This window comes from Populus nigra, chromosome 12 (genome assembly GCF_951802175.1).
Source record: "Populus nigra chromosome 12, ddPopNigr1.1, whole genome shotgun sequence".
Lineage (NCBI taxonomy): Eukaryota > Viridiplantae > Streptophyta > Magnoliopsida > Malpighiales > Salicaceae > Populus > Populus nigra.
Window position 1 is genome coordinate 7,212,487 of NC_084863.1, and position 22,224 is coordinate 7,234,710.

At 28.7% G+C, this 22,224-nt stretch overlaps 1 protein-coding gene across 4 annotated transcripts; it reads left to right on the forward strand.

Moving 5' to 3' along the window:
• Positions 1-2,387: 2,387 nt before the first annotated feature.
• On the forward strand, positions 2,388-8,260 carry LOC133670010 (TOM1-like protein 1). Of its 4 annotated transcripts, none has more exons than XM_062090392.1 (4): positions 2,388-2,535; positions 3,227-3,793; positions 4,564-4,809; positions 7,571-8,260. In XM_062090392.1, exons 2-4 carry the CDS (start codon positions 3,275-3,277, stop codon positions 7,988-7,990), a joined length of 1,185 nt encoding a protein of 394 aa, XP_061946376.1. In that variant the 5' UTR covers positions 2,388-2,535; positions 3,227-3,274; the 3' UTR covers positions 7,991-8,260. The 4 variants fall into 4 exon arrangements, with proteins under 4 accessions (XP_061946376.1, XP_061946379.1, XP_061946378.1 ...); XM_062090395.1 differs by lacking the exon at positions 2,388-2,535 and adding an exon at positions 2,571-2,638; XM_062090394.1 differs by lacking the exon at positions 2,388-2,535 and adding an exon at positions 2,605-2,676.
• Positions 8,261-22,224: the final 13,964 nt, after the last annotated feature.

Sequence of the window (22,224 nt, forward strand, 5' to 3'; positions counted from 1 at the left end):
TGATTCTTCAAATACTTGTCACAAGTCTAAAAGGCTTAAATGAAGAGACATAACTCAAGTTATCAATGAAAAGGCTAGAGCTGATTCTGGGGTTGTTCAAATAGAGCGAGAGGTTTGATAATCAATCACATGAGATTATATATCGATAGAAAAATATACAATTAAAGTGTTTATTATTAGTTGATCGTATTGAATACAGTGTAAATAATTCGAGTTTGGTATGACGATGAATGCATTCTTTATGGTAAGGAGGGTTACAAACATGGCTTTAATCCATCAATAAAGACACATATGCATTGCCTAATAAAAAAATGGCTTGAATTGCACCTTCTAGAACAACTAGTTTCCATTCATTAGTTTTAAAAAGATATAATGAGAATAAATGAGAATGAGAATGTTGTTGTAGTTTGTTGGCTTAGTCAAGAGGGAAAAAAATACATTGTTTTCTTGATTATTAAAAGTGTAAGAGAGATTATCTATGAAAGTTATGATTTCTATTAAGTAAAGGCTCTCATACCATATAAGATCAACATAATAGAAAGAAGGTGATAGAAAAGAAAGAGAATTCAGTATAATTTTTTTTCTCATATCATGAGTTTTTATATTAGATATAATGTGTTCTTGATATATTAGAAATGTGTGCGGGCGCATCTTAGTATAAAAAAAATATGCCTCAAACTAAAATAAGAAAAATATAAAAGAAAGGAAATATATCTTTTTATATGGTTAGGAAGTTTGATGGGCCTTGGGGCTCTAATAGTCAGGGGCGAAGATAGGATTATTTGTTAGGGGGGTCAAAATTAATATAACAAGATATAATATTTGTTTTAATTTATTGTACATGAGTTGTAAAATAAAACCTGCATAATTTAGAAGGTTTGGAGCAATACCAAATTGATTCAAAGCAATGAAGTTAATTTCATCTTCATAATGTATTCATCACTTTAATATTGTTGGTCTTTATACCTATCAAACATAAACAAACAAAGTATATAAGAAACATTAGCTAAAGTGAAGAAGCATTATTTATGTTTGATAAACTTTGAAATAAAGCAAAAAATAATAAAGAATGATTCTTACATATTTATTTTAATTGTGCTCGTCTTTCTTTCATAGAATAGAAATCATCGATTATCATATCAATTGTGAATCTTTCAGCAATTTCTTTTTCTATATAGACAATCAAATAATTTGCAAGAAAATCATCCTCCATCCGATTGCGAAGTCTTGTTTTAACAATCTTCATCACTGAAAAAGCTCGTTCAGTAGGCTATGAGTTATCAATATTTTTTTTTCAAAAAAATCAATTCTTCTTATTTTTTTCATGGTTTAACCTAAAATCAAAACATATATCGTAAGAAAAAATTGATAATTTTGGTGGCTCTGCTAAAAACAAAAAATAAAAAAATCCAAGCATAATCAAAACAAACCAATAAAATATATCTAATTAATTAGAAAAAAAATCACTATAATAAAAAATCAAAAAATAATTGGTAGAACTAGCAGATCTGAGGAAAAAAAGAAGCAAAAATAATAGAATTATATATATAAAAAAAACCTCATCAAATTATTAATAAATATCTCTAAACAAAACAAAAATAGATTTTAAATTTAAGTTACCTTGTTTCGTTTGATGAAAAATAAATTAATTGGTGGCTTTACTTCATTTGTAGAAAAATTTTACTTATAATTTATGTTTTTATTTCTGTTTTTGATTGATTGGAGGATTTATATTAGAATAAATTAATGAATTTATTTTTATAAAATAATATTTTTATTTTGTTTTCTTTTCACGCAAGTAAAGAGTAAATTCAAAGTAAATCAAAGAGGCTCTTTAAAAGTGTTGAGGGGCCCGCCCCCCAACAGGCTTTACATTTGATGGAGCTTTATTGATTTTGAAAAAAAAAAAGAAAATAAAGGATGAACTTGGCTGGCGAAGTTCCATGAAAAATAATGTAAACGGCTACATCATATAAATTCTCATGCAAACCGAAAGAGGGGCAAGAAAAAAATATATTCTAAACTCGAAACGACGATGCTGCTTCCCAAAGTTTGAATTATGGAAGGAGTCAAGTCAAAAACCCGTGTGACAAGCAAGCAAGCAAGAAAGCAAAATAATAGGAATAAAGCTTCTATAAAAAATAAAATGGACCCCTACGGCATATAAATTCTCATATAAAACAAAATAAAAAAAAAGAAAAAGAAAATCTAATTCCAAAACAATGAAAGATAATATTTATTTTTTTTCTTTCCTTCTCTATATTTAATAAATAAATAATTGAGTGGAAAAGGGTATGAAAGGGATGGTACGGACTAATTAATTATTATTTAAAAGTAAAAGGACTATTTAAGCAGTTTCACAAAAATATAAAGGGACTAATTTATAACTTATTCGTGAAAGTGAGAAGTTCAAACGAAAAACAAAATAACTGAAACATTACTATATAAGAAATTGGTTGGAACAGCTCCGAGGAAAAATCATCATCGTCAAGTCTACTGACTCCGACTCAACAACAACAACTACAAACTGCTAAGGTAATTTATCATCTTATTTTTCTTAAAAGTGAACGATAAAGTGGGTTTTTTTATCAGATTGTTGTCATTAATTTGATCTGATCATGTCTAAGAAGAAGAGAAGGTTTTTTTTTTCTTTAAAGGACGAGAGTTTTGTGATTTGTGAGTGTTTTTGGGGTTTAACACACACACACACAAAGACTAAGATTGACCCAGAAAACAGCATTCAGTGGTTTTCTTGTGACTTTTTTTTTCTTTTTTTTTCATCGGGGTTTTTGGGTTTTGGATCAATAGGTTGGCTTTCGGAGATTATGGAATTTTGGGTTTGTAGAGTTCTAGTTATGAGTTTTGAATTTTAGGTTTTGTAATATGCTCAGCTCATCAATTTAAGTAGCAGAATTTTGAGGGTTTTTAGGATTTTCGAGTCTTCTATCTTTGTGTGGTTTCCGAAGAACGAGAAATTCTGAATTTTGATCAACTATGAAAGATAGTTGAGTTGACTTTGCTCAATTTTTTGTTCTAATATTCTCTAATTAGATTATGCTTTTTTAAGGGAAAAATTTAGGGCTAAAAAAGGAAGTTAAATTTTGAATCTTTTTCTGTCTCCTGTCACTTCAGAATGTGAAAAACTCACTTTTCTTTTCCCTTTTGCTCTCAGCTATGAGACATAGCATGATTTTGTTCTGATTTATGTTGGTTATTGGCTTTTCAGGACAACAATTTGAAGATTTGGTCGTAGGGTTTCAAAAAGGCTGCGAAGATGAGCGACAATTTGATGGAGAAGGTCAGTGCTTTTGGTGAACTCCTCAAGACTGGAGGTGCCGAGGTGGGTCGAAAGATGAGTGCAGGCATGAGCTCAATGAGCTTCAAGGTGAAGGAGCTATTACAAGGTCCTAACCAAGAAGATAAACTTGTTGAGGATGCCACAGCTGAGACGCTTGATGAGCCTGATTGGGCAATGAATCTTGATATCTGTGATATGATCAATCATGAAAAAGTTAGTAGTGTTGAATTGATTCGTGGAATAAAGAAGAGGATCATGATAAAAAATGCTAGGATACAGTATTTAGCTTTAATGTTGCTTGAAACATGTGCTAAGAATTGTGAGAAAGCTTTCTCAGAGGTGGCAGCTGAGAGGGTTCTTGATGAAATGGTGAAGTTGATTGATGATCCTCAGACTGCTGTCAATAATAGGAATAAAGCTTTGATGCTCATTGAAGCATGGGGAGAGTCAACTAGTGAGCTGCGTTATTTACCTGTTTATGAAGAAACATACAAGGTATTCCTTATTTTTGTTTCTTAGTGATCTCACTTTTTGAATGTTTGCCTTAAGAAACTGGGTTAAGAAAAGGAACATCCTATTTTCAATTACCTTATGGCTTGTTAGCAATGGAACATTATCCTGAGTTTAATGCAAATATCTGTCTGAAGTTCAGCTATGCGATCCTTTTTTCTCTCTCTCTCCTATTAGCTCCTATTATTGGATCAAATTGGATTTTGGTTTGTATTTGGTTTTCAGCCTTCTTATAGTGTAAAGCCTAAAGTCTTCTCTGCTTGATGAAATGTGATTCTTAGCCTATACAATCTTGATTGAAAGGGAGTCATACTATCAAAATCACTTTGATCAAGTTGGCTGGGTAAATATGCTAAAATACGCAATAGAAGTTAAATGAAATGTTCCATATCTATATACTTTTTTGGGTTCATCAGGAGACCTGCTGGGCCTTGGGCTACACAATGGGTAGCTCTCCTCCATTACATAATAACCAAATAAACTGGAGTTATTAGGACTCTTAACTTGCTTTGCTGAAGGAAACTATGGGGTGTGCAACTAGGCTATGCTTGCTTGTGTTTTCCATATTTAAATTTGAGAAAGCATTTGTTTGCTTTGAATATCTGTGGAAATAAATTGTCTTGTAAGAAAATTATGCAAGTTCTTTATTGTGCAGTGTTGCTATAGAAGATATATCCATGCAATAATTTGACTAGTGCAGATTTATGATTTCTCAAACCATTATTGTTTCTTGACCTTATCATATTTTTCTGAAGAGTTTAAAATCAAGGGGTATCCGATTCCCTGGTCGTGACAATGAGAGTTTAGTGCCTATCTTCACCCCACCTTGTACTGTGTCGGCTCCAGAAGCGGATGCTAGTCTTACACATCAGATTCAGCACGATATTCCTCTGCAAAGTTTTACAGCTGAACAGACAAAGGAAGCATTTGATGTGGCAAGAAACACCATAGAGCTTCTCACAACAGTATTGTCCTCTTCACCTCAACAAGATGCATTACAGGTACTTCTAATCTTACAAGTTCTCGATCTTCAATTAATTTGATGTGGATGTATTGATTTTGATTAGATAAAAAAATTTGGCTCTATAATTCTACTTCAAATATGAGATGCCTGAACTTTTCCTGTTGTTTATGTGTATGACTTCTTTGTTCATGTACTTTCACTTGACTTTGGCAAACTAACTAGCATTCCAAAGATATCAAACTGACCTGTTTAACCATATTTTGGACCTGTTGAATTGTGAAAAACTAAGGCTGTTTTCGAGGGATTTTTTTTAAAGGAGAATGGATAACAAGATCTTCATGTCCAAATATGACATGCTAGTCAAAGGAAAAACAAAGCATTTCTAATTTCTAGATTTTTTATTCACAATGGAGAACATTCTTTATAAGTTGGCCCTTTTTCCGAAGACTCTAGGATTTCCAATCTTAATGTAGCAACAAGCAAACAGCCCCCCACCCCACCCCTGAAAAAAAAAAAAAAAAAAAACCTCACATAGATGTACACTCTTATCTAAAACAGACCCTTTTTTTTACCCTTATTATTCCATGGTGAAGGCATCACATTATAATCTTATTTTATATTATTTGGGACATGCATAAAATTTGCCTCTTTTATTTTTTTAAAATAGTGAAAAACTTTTAATATAGAAAAAAAAAGTAGAAATCAGAATCCTATCTAAAAATTCTTTTTTTATTGTTTTAATTGACCCCTCAAGTCAAATCAATCAGTGGTGCTCATTTCAATGCCACCCTGATGACTCAAGTCCACTAAAAGAAGTCTAAGTGTCACAATTAAAATGAATACTTCCATTATTCATTTATAAGACACTAAAAACTGATAGAATGTAAACCTGTTAACATTGCAATTCTATCAGTGATTTTAACAATTCCAAATTCTGACTTTGTAAATAGTGATTTTGCTTCAATCATGACTCAATTTTATGAGCATGCCAACAAGTTTAATTGTTTCCAGAACCTTGTTAAACTGCTCACGAATCATTGATCAAAGAGTGTTTGGTGGCTTCCCATGTGTCCAGATAATGGATGAGAAAAAAAATGATTCTGCAGAATTTCACCTTAAAACTGAACATTCCTAAACTATTTCAAGAACAGTCAACCTGCTTAAAAGAATACTACTATACTTTTCTCATACCAAAGCTTCAATATAACCCCATGTGTCAACTCCATCATACGATACCATGCAACTATCAAATTATACATGCTTGATTCAAGATACATCATGTATATCATTAGAAAAAGGTATTTGCATATATTTGAAGTTCTAATTGATAAACATTTTTCATTTGCATTAAATCAGTGCCACTGAATTGGTATACGTTTTAGGATTCTTAGGAGTTGGTGGGAGGGATGGTAACATGCATATGTGAGTTCTGAATTCTGATTATCTGATGATTGTTATTTTTAAAGATCATGCATAAAAGTGATTGGTTTTGGGTCTTTTGACTGTAGATGTTGATGTCTTTGTCCAGGGTCAGCTGTGAAAATAATTGTTTCCAGTGCAGTCATATTATGACTGTTCACTATGTCCAATCAATCATATTATGACTGCTTCTTTTTCTTTCCAAGAACATAAAGGCATGAAATCGATTCAAATTTTAGTTTGTTTGAATTTTGGGGAATCATGCTGTGCTACTGTTTATGTAAATGATAAAAAAAACAAAACTCATCCTCAACAATTAAGATAAGGTGTCTTACTAGTACAAATAATGGTTTGATTAGTGGTGGATTTTGAACAAAATTCTAGGAGGTGCAAGAATATGGCTAAATATATAGAGGCTGTATCAGCACTCAATTCTTTTCAGAGCAATGAATTTAATTTGGTCAAAACTCAAATAAAATTACTAGGTTAAATTTCAAGATATTTTAGTTTAATAATAATGATCTAGAACATTGAGCACCTTGTACAAATATTACTAGAAAACTGTGAAAGAGGAAAAATATTTTGACTCTTTTTAACCATGTGTTTTTCTTTTCCTTGAAAATGATATTTATGTATGAGTAATGAGACATTTAGTTTTGAAAAGACATGAAAATTTGAAACCAAAGATCCAACTGCAAATAAAATTTGAGTTTCAGGACTGAATTGAATTATTTGAAAAGCTTACTTTAAGATTTTTTTTTCTTTTTATATCTCTAGTTTTCTTATTTATTCTAAAAAGATTTCACCATGGAAAGTTAAGAAAACATATCTATTGAATACAAATTTTATAAAATAGAAAATAAGGGTCTTGGTTGGCGTAAATTGAAAATATTAAAAGTAATAGCCATAAAACATTAGATGAACCAAACAGGGCCAATTAATTTTTATAGTGGAGAATATGGAAAACAAATATTTTGATGTTTTCTAGTTTTCTAGAGAATTGGAGAATTAAAATGTATTTCAAAGAAACAGTTTACATTTTCAATTTTCATAGGAGGTTCATTTTCAATGTTTATAGATGTTAAAAAAAATGTAAACATCCTAGGGGAGGCTGTTGCCCTCTCTTGCCTCTGTGAGGATCTGCCATTGGGTGTGATTTCTTTAGATATGCATAGCTATAATATCTTAGAACGATTAGGTCAAGATGATTTGCAGTGATTTGAAGTGGGAAATATGCCAATTCTTCCCAACATTGATGGGATTGCTATTAGATAAAATAAAAGAACATAGACGTCGTTCAGTGGACGATATCTCTTTCACAATATCTGGCCATTTGGTTCTTTTTTGAGATCACGGTATGGAATTGTTTCAATTGGCAGGATGGTTTGGCAACTACACTAGTCCAGCAGTGTCATCAGTCACAACTGACTGTGCAAAGAATCATTGAGACAGCAGGAGACAACGAGGCTCTTCTTTTTGAAGGTTTGAATGTGAATGACGAAATCCAGAAAGTTCTCTCGAAGTATGAAGAGTTGAAGACCCCATCAGTGGTTCCTGCTGTACCTGAACCTACTTTGATTCCTGTTGCTGTTGAGCCTGATTCACCCATTCATGCCAAAGAAGAGTCCTTGATCAGGAAACCTGCAGGTCCACAAGGTGGAACCCACGGAGGGAGCAGTGATGATATGATAGATGATCTTGATGAAATGATATTTGGTAAGAAGGGAGGGAGTGCATCTGAAGGCGCGCAAGACCCAAAGAAGGAGCAATTCTCTAAGGATGACCTCATATCCTTCTGAGCTACGTTCTGTATACAGATGATTCCATATTTTAGGAGGTAGGGCTTTTGATACGAGGCCATTTAGGTGCTGAAAACAATTGAATTTGAATTGAATTTAAAATGGTTATTGCATTCATAAAAGGTGGGTTGTGGCTTCTCTTTGCACAGTACTTTCATTGTTTTATGTGTATTTTTCTGTCTTCTGCAAGCAGTATATGCATGGATTTTGCTATATAATCTGCTTTGGGAAGTTTACAAGTGATATAGTTTTTATTTTGCACACTTGTTATATACCCTTGCAATAATTTTGCTACTTGTTATAATATCGTCATATTCTTACTGGATGGAACTGTTGAATGCACACAGCTGAGCTCGAACGATATAGAAGAACCGTGCGCCTTGCCTTCCTCATCGACAATTTATGTTTATTATATACTTGGCCAAGTATGCTAGGTTATGTCCGCCTCGGGACTATCCTTTCTGTGTCAGCCTGTATGGTTTAAAATTATTTTAATTAATATTTTTTTGGTATTTAAAAATAATTTTAAAAATAAAAAATATTCTTTTAATATATTTCTAAAAAAATATTTTGAAAAGCTTAATATATTTCTGAAAAAAAAAAGGTTTTAAAAAATAATTATAACCATATTCTCAATCACCTGAAATACACTTATAAGTGGATTTACGTGAGAACAGACCAAAAGAAGAAGAGAATTTTGCCTCGCGGGCTTCCAGCTGTTTATTAACGTTTAACATGACAGATCTATGTGGGGTCTTATGAAAATTTCATGCGTTGGGACCAGGTTGTGAAATGCATCATAGTTTGGGGTTTTGTTTTGTAATTGTTTCTATTACTTACATTAAAAAAAGAGTTTTAAATATGAATTTTATCACATGTAATGAAATTACTAGATGGCAGGGGCAATCTTAAATTTTTCTTAACATAAAAAAAAAAAAAAAGAGTTTAAGAGACCATTGTTTTTTTAAATAAAAAAGAGAGAAAAATATGATATCTGAGTTAATTTACAAGATATGTTAATTTAATAATATAATTAAAAAAAATATAGACAACAAATAAAACAAATTGACAATAATTAACTATAAAAAAAAAATTAATGTCAATATCATACTCGAAAGAAGAAAAAAGACTTCACCACCAGAATGAGCTCACCAAGATAGTTCTAATGTCATTGCAAAAGGTTGCACAATGACACAAAAAAAAACCACACACGCCATCAAAACAATGATCCGGAAAACAAACAAAACAAAATATTATAAAATAAACATCTTGTGCTTATAATTTAGTACAAAAACAAAATTTATTTTTAAAATAAGTTTTACCTAACCAAGAATGACAAATAAAATGAAAGATAACCCTATCATTTTTAAAATTAGTGAAAAATGCTATAAAAAGAAAAAATATATAAAAAAAACTCAATCTCCAATTAAATAAATGCTAAAGGATAAAACTGAAAAAAATATGAGCTTAAAAAAGAAAGAAAAAAACTTAAGCAAATCGAGTGAATCTTCCAAACCTAAATTAATCTCACAAACTCACAACCTATAAAATTCAAGACTCATGCTCAACTAAGAAGCTCAATTCCCAACCAATTTAATGTTGATGGATGAAATGAAAAAAAATAATCATTTTTGTTTTTGCAAAATAAAAACAATAGCAATAAAAAGAATGAAAATTAAATCTGATAAGAAAAGAAAACAGAAGGAGAATGAAATCATAAAAAATATTTAATTTTTAAAATTATATCAAATAAAATAAATAGCAATAAAAAATATAGGGACCGAATCTGACAAATGAAAAAAATTGAAGGGGGTGAAATTTAAAAAACAAATCTAATTTTATAAATTATTTCAAATAAAATAATAATCAAAAGAACAATGACCAAATCTGAAGGAAAAATAAATTGAAGGGCTACTTAAAAAATTTGAAGGGTCAGGCACAAAAATCTAAGAAGTGAGAGAAAAAAAATTATCATAAGCATCAAACCGAAGGTCAGTAAGTCACACGTGTTGCTTAGAGATGAAAGGACCACTGAGTTGATTCAAATGACTTCCTATAAGCTACCATTTCACCATCAAATGCCCCCTCACGCGTCGCCGAAATAACGCAAACACATCCCATATGTTGATGCGTGCGTAATACATGTCAATCAATTTTGATTTTTTTATAATATTTTATATTTATTAAAATACTGAATTACCTCTCAATCAACTTGATTATAACTAAAAATCAAGATGAAAACATGAAAAAGCTTTTGAACACTAGTTAAAAAAATTTTATTTTTAAGGATAATTTAGTTATTTTACTATACTTAAGGAAGTGAAAATTAAAAAAAAGACTTCGCACACGAGTTAAATAAATTTTGCTTTTAAAAGTGATTTAGTTATTTTTATATGATTTAACAATATAAAAAAAAGACTAAGTTGTTCTCAATCAATATGATAATAATTAATGAACTCTTTGAAAAGAACATATTATTCCCAATAACAATGCCGATAATTTTATTTGTTTTAGAAAAGTAAAATCATCATCATACTATTCCAATCCAGTACCATGAAACCTTAATTCTTTTTAGTTTTTTTTAAGATAATTATATAATATATCCATTAATGAATTCGCATTTATATGTTGCCATATCATTTAATAATTATTATTGGGTTAGAACCTGCATTTCACTTAATATAAAACCAATTTTTAAAAAAATTAAAAAAAATAAGCATTACTAATATTATTTTCTAATTGCATATAAATTTTTAATAAATGATTTTAAAATCTAGTCAGTTAACCCATGCTTTGTCATGAGTAGGACAAAAAAAAAATTAACACCAAAAAATGAATGTGCAGGGGTTTTCAATGAAAAGAAAAAATCTTTATTGCAAATTAAAAAATTGATTTATATATTTAATTTAATAAATTAAGAACCATTTACATCAATAAATACAAAAATATTGTTAACACTAAATAAAAACTAAACCAAAAAGTTAAAAGATAAATGTAAAATAAGATATTTAATCTCGTAACATATAGTATAGATCTATTTGGTTTTTGTAATTTTGTATTTTTTCAATGCTTTAATTAATTAAATAATAATAAAAAATTAAGAACCATATACATCAATAAATACAAAAAAGATTGCTAACACTAAATAAAAACTAAACTAAAAAGTTAAAAGATAAATGTAAAATAAAATATTTGATCTCGTAATATATGGTATAGATCTATTTGGTTTTTGTAATTTTGTATTTTTTTCAATGCTTCAATTAATTAAATAATAATAAAAATAAGCATGTATTTGGAAGTTATTGAATAAAATTAAAAGAAAAAAAATTATGTAGGGTAGCATGAAAAAACAAAAAAAGTTATAATATAAGTCAAAAACCAAGTGAAAATTAAATGCTATACTATTAAAAAAAATATCACAATATTTTTTTAATTAATATATTTTAAATAATTTCAATTAAAATTAAATTTCAGGTATCTCACTTTTTTATTAATTAATAAATCTTAATTAATTTTAATTTAAGAAATAAAGTTAAAAAAGGGCTAGACACGTAGAGTTGGGTCCTGACATGCCTTCGATAGTAAAAGAAAAAAAATGACACGTGCTTGGGCTTCTCTCTCTCTCTCTCTATGAAGGCAGGTTTTCTATCTTTTTTTTTTAAAAAAAATCCAAGTCATATAAAGTATCATCTATTTATACAAATTTTAGCTACCTGGTTAAGAGCGTGTTTTTTCATCTAAAAATATATTTTCACATAAAAAACATAATAAATACCCTTAGAAGATTAAAAAAAAAAAGAAAAAAGAAATTTGTAGAATGAAAAAAACCATAAAAAAAGTTAAAAATAATAACAAACCTTGAAAAAAAAATTGGAAGAAAAAAATAATTTTTAGAAAAACAATCTTTAAAGAAAAAATATTTCTAAAATAAATATAGTTTCAGGTTCCAATTAGACGAGAATTTAATTTGTAGCTATTTCGAAACTCATGTGAGCATGTATTTGGGGTTTAACTAAAGAAAATTAAAAGAAATGGTTGAAATTAGTCATAATTGATAAAATTAAAAGACTATGGCTCAAAATGAAAAGGATAGAAAAGTTTGGAAAGTCTAATTCATTTAATTGGAGGCCTAATTTAGAAGCAAAATTGGAATTAAAGGTAAAATTGGCTTACAAAATTTGTAAGCAAAGGACTAAAATGAAAGAGATGAGAAAGTTTGGAATTCCTATTAATTTAATTAAAGGCTTAATTGAAGAGAAAAGTAAAGATTTGAGATCAATTTTATTGAAATTGTATAAATTATAAATCTAAATATTAAAGGGATCTTAACTAAGCAACACCAAAAGATTTGTTAAAGATTCTAGTTAGTTTAATTACAAGAATTAAGGTTAAGAGATTTAAAGAAATTTTTAATGAATTTCTTTAAGAAAAATGGGTTAAAGATAAATTTTAAGAAGATATCAAATAATAAAAATAATTATTGATTGATTTAATTCATGTAGAATGAATTATTAATTAGTATATATTATAAAAAGATTGGAATAAGAAGGTGATAATCCTTTGTTATAGGCTCATTTTTTGCTTGAGTCCAGCTGGTGATACACCGTCATCTGCCAGATTATTCGATGCTATTGTTAGTGGGTTTATCCCAGTTAAAGTTAGTGATGAACTGGAGCTGCCTTTTGAAGGAATACTAGATCACAGAATCAATTTGGGCATTTAAGTTGATGGGGGGGACTTATGAAGTCCAATCCAACTCGTCTTTAGTTTGGATTCTTTAGTTTATAAGATAAATCAGCTGGATCGTTAGTCAAACAGATCCCTACGTAGCTTGATTCAGCCTTTGTGGATGAAAGGTTCTGTGTTGTGGAAGGTTAATATTGTTGTTTTGTTCTTTTAGGGGTCAGGGTTATTTCTTTCTTTCTTTTCTTCCCTATCCGTTCAGATCATAAACTCTTATCATCCTCTTTGATGTTAAGGCTTTCATTTGGATTTGTTGAAACTTTTGGGCTTTGACAAAAAGGAATGATGCCAAGGTATTGTAGAGTAATCCTGTGTTTGGATGGGGAGGAATGCTAGAATCGGCATGTTGATGAGTAAATCTTGCAGAGAATAGTAAGCATGTGCTTGTCTCTTGGTATGATCAGTGAGTGCCAGTTCTTATGGTTTGATGCATTGCAAAAGCTCCTTGTTGCATCCATGATGTTTGAACAATTCCATGGAGCATCTTTCCTGTTACAAAAGATTTTAGCAATGGATGGTCTGGTTAGTACAATATGGATAAATAACATTACTTATTTGACTTGTGCTCCTGTTTCAGTGAAGTTCTTGGCAAACCATTCTTGTATATTTGTTTTTTTTTTAAAAAAAAAAAAGCATCATTATTGCTTTGTTCTGATAAAAATGCAACAGAGGTTCGTCAAGCAATTCTGCTGTTGTTTGAGAATGTTCTGTCCTCAAGTTTCTAAAACTGCTGTCTATCATTACAACTTGCGTTGTAGTGTTGTACTTGTAGAAATTGTTCGAAAATGATTAGTATCGTTGCTTGAAGTTTGAAGACATGTTCTGTCCTCAAGTTTCTAAAACTGCTGTCTATCATTACAACTTGCGTTGTAGTGTTGTACTTGTAGAAATTGTTCGAAAATGATTAGTATCGTTGCTTGAAGTTTGAAGACATGTTCTGTTTTTATCTCCGGTGCAAACATGTGGCTGTTAAATTGGTGAGTGCCCTTGTGATTGTAAACTTTTTTCGGATTAGCACCGGTTAACCGGAGCAAGACCCTCGGCAAAGAGTTTCCTGTAAGTGCACAATGGTTCATTCATGGGCTTTGTTCAAGTCTGATGGTTCCATGGAATTATTTGCACCTGACAAGAGTCGAACCTGGAATATCTTGAACAGGAGCACACCGCCAGGTCGCAGCTCCTCCTCCTTCAGGCCACCTCCATGGAGTTATTTGTGATTGTAAATGTGCCAACTTTACTGGGTTCCATCCTTCATGACACAAGACTAACTTCTCTCTCATTACAAATTATATTACAGTTACCTTACAATTACAAATTATAAACAAAACTTATGATTAATATTGAACTATCACAGCTCCCCTCTCATTCTATTGTTCATTCTATTGTTCAACTACAAGCAAAATCTAGGTGCGCTGAATTACAACATGGTCCCCACCATTTTTCAATTTTTACATATTTATCCTTGTTTTAAATATTTACATTTCAATTTTCAATTTGTTTTTATTATGTTAGCTCCTAAATGTTGAGAGAGGAGAAACTAGTTGAAAAGGAGGAGAGGTTTTTTTATTGAGATTACTTTTGAGTTTTTTAATCAATTAAAGGGTGTTTAGAAAATGAAAATGAGTGTTTTAAGTTCCTCCAATATTTTTACATAAAAAAAAGTTGAAATTTGAATTTTCAAGGTTTAAATTATCAAGACCTGGATTTTCCGGCCAATCAATTCATATATTATAACAATTTTTTTCATGTTTTATTATTTTTTTATTTTATATACAACTACATCATTTTCAATTCGAAAAATTCCATCATAATCTCAAAACTCGCATCTATTTTAACATCATTATAATTTCACTCAAATTCTTGACATATAGCTTGTTTAATTTTTGTTAGTGATATGTCTAACGTAGCATTCAATAACACATTGTTTTTTCTATTATAAGTGATATTATTGTTTATATAAGGAAAACAAGTATCATCACAATGATATAACATAAATATGTTATAAAAAATTTTGTAAAAAGAAAAAAACTCATTTTGAACAATTAGACAAATTCCTATGAAAACAATTGCATCAATCAATATCTAATTTATGTTAATTCAAACAACATCTCTAACTCTAACTCTGGTAATTAATAAAAGAAATTCATCACAAATCCTAATTGATTGATTTCTATATAATTGATTTTATTTGCATGTTTAATTGCATAAAATCATATCTAATTAAATTAATACATGCCTAATTTATCTCAATTAGAACAAAATCCTCAATTATATAAATTAATTTCAAAATTCAATGCAAACTCTAATTGATCTAATTTCTACTTGATTGATGTTCCATAAAATCATACATAATTGCATCAATCCATATCTAGTTAATCTCATATTAAACAAAATCTATAATTATTGCAATTAATCATAAAATTCAACGCAAGCTCTAACTAATCTAATTTTAACCTACTTGATGCTATTTATAACATTAGTTGCATCGAAATGTCATGTCTAAACTATCTTAAATCAAACAAACTTTTCAATTATAAAAATCAATCTTAATATTCAATTCAAACCCTGAATATTCATATCTAATTTATCTCAATTCAAATAAAAGCTTGAAGTAATCTTAAAATTCAATGCAAATCCTAATTATTGTTATTTACATTATCAATCACATGCAATCATTCCTAGTTTATCTCAATTCAAACAATACTTAATATATCACACAAATAATAATCAAACCAAAACTAAAATAAAATAAAATAATCATAAATTAACAATGAAAACCATAAAATTAAGAGTAAGACAGGTGTTTATCTTGATTTGTTGATAGCTAAGTGGTGGCAGCAGCGGTGGAGAATTAAGTAAGAGTTTGGGATAACAATGTTTTATGAAAAACACTCGCTAGAGGCTTGGAGATGAGGGGAAGATGTCATTTGAGTTTGGTGGAGGAGATGCCGGCTTTTTGCTGCGATTTCAATGAGGAGAGGTTGACTGTTTTTTTTTCTAAAATGGAGAAGAGCGGAGAGGTTGCTGTGTTTTTTTTTCTGAAATGGAGAAGAGCGGTGGAAACGTGAGGAAGAAGAAGAGAAAATTTTTTTTTTATATATATATATATATATATATATATATGGCGGGGCGGGGCGGGGAGAACGTGATGGGCTGAATTCACTCTGTTTTATGGCATCAAAATTAAAATATATGGAGCGGGGGATCAGGGGATGATTTTGCACATGGGATTTGAGAAGGGAGGTGTTGGAGTGTTGGTGTCGTTTTATATATTCCCGCACATTCCTTTTTTCCCCCCCTATACTCGTTGAAGTTTAAAGAAAAAGCCTGTGCTTTCCCCAACAACAATAATAATAAATAAATAAATAAAAGGTGAGCTGTATTTACTATTTAGATTTAAAAATCAAAACTCTTTGTAAATTAAAAAAATAAAAAAAAATCCACTGTGCAATTTTCACTCTCTTTCCGCATCCTGCACTTTTTTGCAATGTCAAAACACCACCAAATCCGTGGACTCCTGCAATGATGAACAAGGAGTGAAAACGAATGTTTGTGCCTTTCACTCTCTTTAAATAAGAGCCATGCCTCTACTGTTATTGGACCGTGCTGTCCACGCTCCTTGAGGGACGAGGTTTGGTTGGAAATAAAAAGAGAAGGAATATCCATGTCATATTTATTATACTATAATTATAAAAAGAGACCAGAAGTCACATCACCAGAAGGGGGAGACAGACAAGCCAGTCGATAATCATTCCGTTCATCCCGCCGCATTTTGATTTGAAATACCTTTTCTATAATTACACCATGAACCTAGTGGTAATTTGGGAATTTAAAATTATGGGCGACGTTAGCTTATGCTTTAATAACATGCTTAAAAAAAATGTGAAAGTGTAGTTGTAATTATTTTTTAAAATTATTTTTATATTAAAATAATATTAAAATGATTTAAAATATATAAAAAATTTAATTTTTAATAAAAAAATAAAATAAAAATTATTTTTTAAAAAAACATAGATTGACTTTCTTTTTCAAAAGCATATTATATTTTCTTTTAGTTTTTCCTCGGTGTAATCTAAAAAAATGGTTAAAATTTATTTTTTTATTTAAAATTAATTTTTTTAGATTTTTTATGTATTGATGTTGAAAATAAATTTTAAAAAATAAAAAATATAATTTTTAAGTAAAAAATATTTTAAAAAACAACAAATATAAACACTGTTACTGTTGTTTTATGCATTAATGTGAGTTAAGATCGGTCTTATGAGTATAATATTTGATAATTAGTTTTTATATTTTTTTAATGCATACATGCTAATATATATATATATATATATATATATATATATATAATAACAATAAATTGTTTGATTTTTACTAAAAATAAGGGCAAAAACAATTTTATTTATAACATAATGTCCCTTTTGTTTTCAAAGCAAAACTTGATGCATTTTAGAATACAAAAACATATACTAACATTATTGCAATATTGTGTTCATATATTATATTGTATTTCGATGAGTTAACATGAGTGAAAAATAACATTTGGTAATTTGCCAAAGAGATTCTTCATTAAAGAATAGTCGGTCCATAATTAAAAAAAAAAAGCTTTATTTGTCAGTAATAGCAAGGGTCTTTGTTTTGATTTAAAAGCTATGCTTTATTTTTAAAGTAAATGTATATAATTGATTGCTATGCCATGCCATGCTTATAAATGTTTAAAACAACAAAATGGTATTTGGTTAAATCCAATTGTTGATTTTTTTAAATATAAAATGACCAATAAGAACTATAACATACTAAAACTATTAGCCTTTAAAAACAAAAAAAATAAAATAAAAATTAATAAGGAAAATCATCATTTTAATTAGAAAAAAAAGATTTTATAGCAAGCAATTGTGCTTTTGATCAAAGGTACAATTTGCTTTTAAAATAGTTTTCTCTTAAATATCACATGTTTTAGTTATAAATCAAAATAAATATTGATCAAATATTACTTTTAAATTAAAAGTATATTAATACTCACCAAGTTATTTAAGTTAAAAATATCATTTGTTTCCGTTCAGCATTCGAGAGCTTGGAAATTATGTTATTTATATATATAAAAAAATAATGTTTTTATATTTATAACATGTTTAATTTTAAAAAATATTTAATTTTTTTATTTTTTATTTTAAATTAATATTTTTTATGTTTTTAAATAATTTTAAAGTATTTAAATTAAAAATATTTTTTTAAAAATATATATTATTTTAATATATTTTTAAATAAAAAATATTTAAATAAAAAATAATCAATAAAATACTTCCGACAGTGAAAACAAACCCCTGAATAGATATTAGTTGGTGTGGAGGAGCAGACGGAGGCCACCTCAAAACGAGTACAAATCTGTCCGAGAAAAACTAGTGGGTCAACAGCGAGGTAACAACTGGCACTGGCGTGACATGTCAACACGGATTAAAAGAAAACAAAAGCTGTGATACAAGAGATATTTCACTGTCAGTGAAATAATATTTTTGACCTTTTGAAAAAATTGACGAAACTTGCAATTACGGTCAAATTATCTTTAGGATTGATCGCAGATAAATTAATCTATAGCACAGTAGAATGTTTTTTTTTTCTTTAAAAGCGACAAAAACATTAGCCTTGAGTCCAGGGTTTTTTTTGTCTTTTTAGTATTATCTGCAGAGTTGAATTACATCGATACCCTTGAAATAAAAAAAAAAACCCATTAAAATTGCACAGAAGGGCTTTTTCTTCTTCATTTTTATGAAGCTGAAGTTATGGAATTGCCCTTAAAATAATAATAAAAAATGCATGGTTCCAAGGGTTTTTTTATTTTTTACTTACATTTTTTTTTATTATTTTGAGGTTGAATATACTGGCCATTTAGTAATTTTATAAAATTAAATATTTTTTTAAAAAAATATTGCTCCCACATCCATGCGTGGCAGCCCCCGCACCACTTGGGTACTGCTTGTAGGGCTGTTCAGTTACTAAAATTAGTTATTTTTTTATTTATTTTTTTAATTTTATCTCTTAACATTTTATTTCACTTATTTTATATCAAATTTTGATCCTCGTTCTTTTAATTTTTTTTTCAATTTAGTCCCTCAATATTTTATTTTATTTATTTATTTATCAAATTATTATCCTCATTCTTTTACTTATTTTTTTTTTATTTTTAATTTTTTTAATCTTGTCCATCAATATTTTATTTTATTTATTTATTTATCCAATTATTGTTCTCATTCTTTTACTTATTTTTTTATTTTTTTTAATTTTTTTAATGTCCATCAATATTATTTTTCTCATTTAATTTGGTTATTATTTTTTTATTTTTTGAATTATCTTAGATAATGAATTAATCAAATTAACTTGAGATAATTAATATTTTTTTATTCATTTAATTTCGATTCTTGTTGAGCTGAGCTGCCACGCTTTCATTTAATTTCATGTATTGGTAGGCAACTCCTTACCTGTTCACATTCGCATATTCATAATTTCATGTAGTCGCTGCGGCTATTCATTATAATAAAACATCAACATAATTAACAACAAGTTGTCTAATCTAACCTATGACTTTTGACACTTTGGTTTTCTTAAAAAAACAAACAAAACAAAAACCGCTTTCTTAACTATATTTCACATTTGTTTAATTAAGATTGTGTTTGATATTTTATTTTGAAAATGCTTTTTAATATATATTTGAGTCAGAATAGTTATTAATTTAATGTTTTAAAATGGCATTTATGTATTAAAATTAAAATTATTTGAGAAACTATCAATTTAAATGTATTTAAAAAAAAACAAATAAATTACGTTGCTAAACATGCTATGATGATTTCAATAATATAAGTTTTTAAATGAAATACATGTGACTTATGCTTTGATTATAAAAAAAAAAAAAAAAAAAAAAAAAAGAGAGAGAGAGCCGAGGTAAACATTGGCGACCGATGGATTGGAATTGGACTCAAATATACGGGCATCTAACTGTACATGTGTGACTTTGGAATGCTTTTTTTTCTTTGTGACTTGTAATTATCTAGATTTTTCACGTGAGATGAGAGATTTGCGCCGTTTAATTCTTCGATGGCTTTCGATTAAAAAAAAAATCATTTATTTTTTTTAAAATCATTTACATCCGATTAATCACCCTAAAAAAAACGCAAAAATTTGATTTAGATGGTGACGTGGTAAGATTTTTATAAATGTTATTCCTATGAAAAATGAAATACAGAAAAATATACTCATTAATTTTCTCCTCTCAGTTATCTTATCCATATTCATGTTTAAAACTAAATAGAATTAAATAATTACGCTTCATATTCGATTTTTTCAATCTCTAAAAAAAAAAAACATGTAATTCGTAGTTTTTTCATAGTTATTAAACTCAGACCCGCCTGACGGGTTGATTTGGGACCCGGTCGACCCGGTGGCTAGACCAGTCCGGGTTTGTCAAAAGACCAGCCGGTGCAACAACCCGACCAAACCCAGGTCAGACCCGGTGTTTTTTTTTCAAATATGGTTTTTCTCCTATACCCCTCTTTTTTCATATTTTTTTAGTTGGTTATTAACACTTTTTAAAGTTCACTATATAAATATTAGAAAAGTGTTTTACTTTTTAAATATAGAATTTGAAACCCTTTAGTATATATACTCTATGTTTCAAAGAAAAAAGTTATTTTTTCAATGTGGAATTTGAAACCCTTTCGTATATATATTCTATATTCACAAAAAAAAAAAGTTATGTTTTTTTAATATGGAATTTCCTTTTGGTTTACATACTTCAACTTAAAAGGATAACATAATATCTTTTCAATGTGGGATTTGAAGTCTTTTAGTATATATATTATATGTTCACAAGAAAAAAGTTATGTTTTTTCAATGTGGGATAAATTTTTTAAAAAATTTCATTATTTACAACATGTATAGCCTATATTCATATGGATTTTTTTTAATTTTTTCATATGAAATATCAAAACTTTAAATATTTTTTTATAAAAAATTCCAAGTTGATCCAGGTTGACCCATGAAACCCGGGACCCTGCCTCTTGGCCAGGTCAACCCCTGGCCAGGTTTGATAACTATGGTTTTTTCTCGTAAAATCCTAAGAACGTGTTGTATCTATCCTCTCATCTTCCCTCCTCATATTCAACTTTTCTATTTTAAAGCACACCGCAATATGTTATGGGGCTAAATTAAATTTTTTAAAAAGAAATTGTGTTCAATGCAACGAATGTATTTTAAAAAATATTCACAAATGAAGCTATAGATATGACTGAAGCTATAGATATGACTAGATCAAAAAAGCTAATGTATTTTAATTAGATGATAAAAAAATTAGAAACAATAGCAAATAAATCAAATAAAAAAATGGTTATGACTAATACGTCTTACAAAAAAATTGAATTACTCCAAACAATAAGGCCATCGATTTTTTTAGAATAACAATATAGTAATTGTACTATTATGGTGAATAATGATATATGCCTATGGGCACAATAAAACTCTCTTTCACTTTATCTTTCTTTCTTTCTTTTTGTTATGATACATTCACTAGTTATTTAATCACAAAGAATTAGGCTTGTGATTAAGAATGTTTATTCATTTTCCAGGTAGTGTTCAAGTCTTAATTGTACTAGGTTGATATGAATATACACCCTTAAATTATATATATTTTGTTTTAAATTAGAACATTTAAAGAAAAAATTGGCAAAATAGCACAAGCTGAAAAAATATTGAAAATAATAGAGTTTGGTAAAAGTAGCAGGTAACAACTATGACTTTTTAAAAAGTCGCTATTGAATAGTGTGAAATTTTAAAATAAATGATTAAAACAAATTAGCACACCTTCCAAGAAGGAAAGATGAAAGAGAGAAAAAAAGAGAATGAATGAATGAGACCTTAAAGGTACACTAAAGCTTCAATAAGGACACCTTTGATATCATAAAAAAAGATCTACACGAGATGAATCTAACAATATCAAGAAAGGTCACCAATTATGGTCAGAGTGAGTCATACATGCCACTCAAAGGCAAGTGAGTCAATCGTTGCCTTTATAGCAATGTTTGGGGACCAGTATAGTCATCATTGATGACTTAATGTTGTTGGATTTATTTCGTCGAGATTTTTTTATTGTACTGAGGGTGTTACATTGGAGCGTCGATGTGTTTTCAAAATCTTATTTTTTTCTTTCCTTTTCTTTTCTCCTTTTTTTCATTAGAATTTGTGTCAACTCATTTTAACTATTTATTTAAAACATATCACTTCACAACTACAACTTTTAAAAAAGCCATAGTTAACACTTGAGACTTTTATCAAAAATCTTTTTTAGTCGGTGCTAGTTTGTTAAAGTAATCATCTAAGCTATGTTAGAGCATTCATATTACTACTAGCTAAAATCACTTTTTAGTTATATTAACTAGATGATATAAATTTTGGCAGAGCATTGTTACTAGCTAAGATGCATTTTATTTTGCCAAAATAAACAA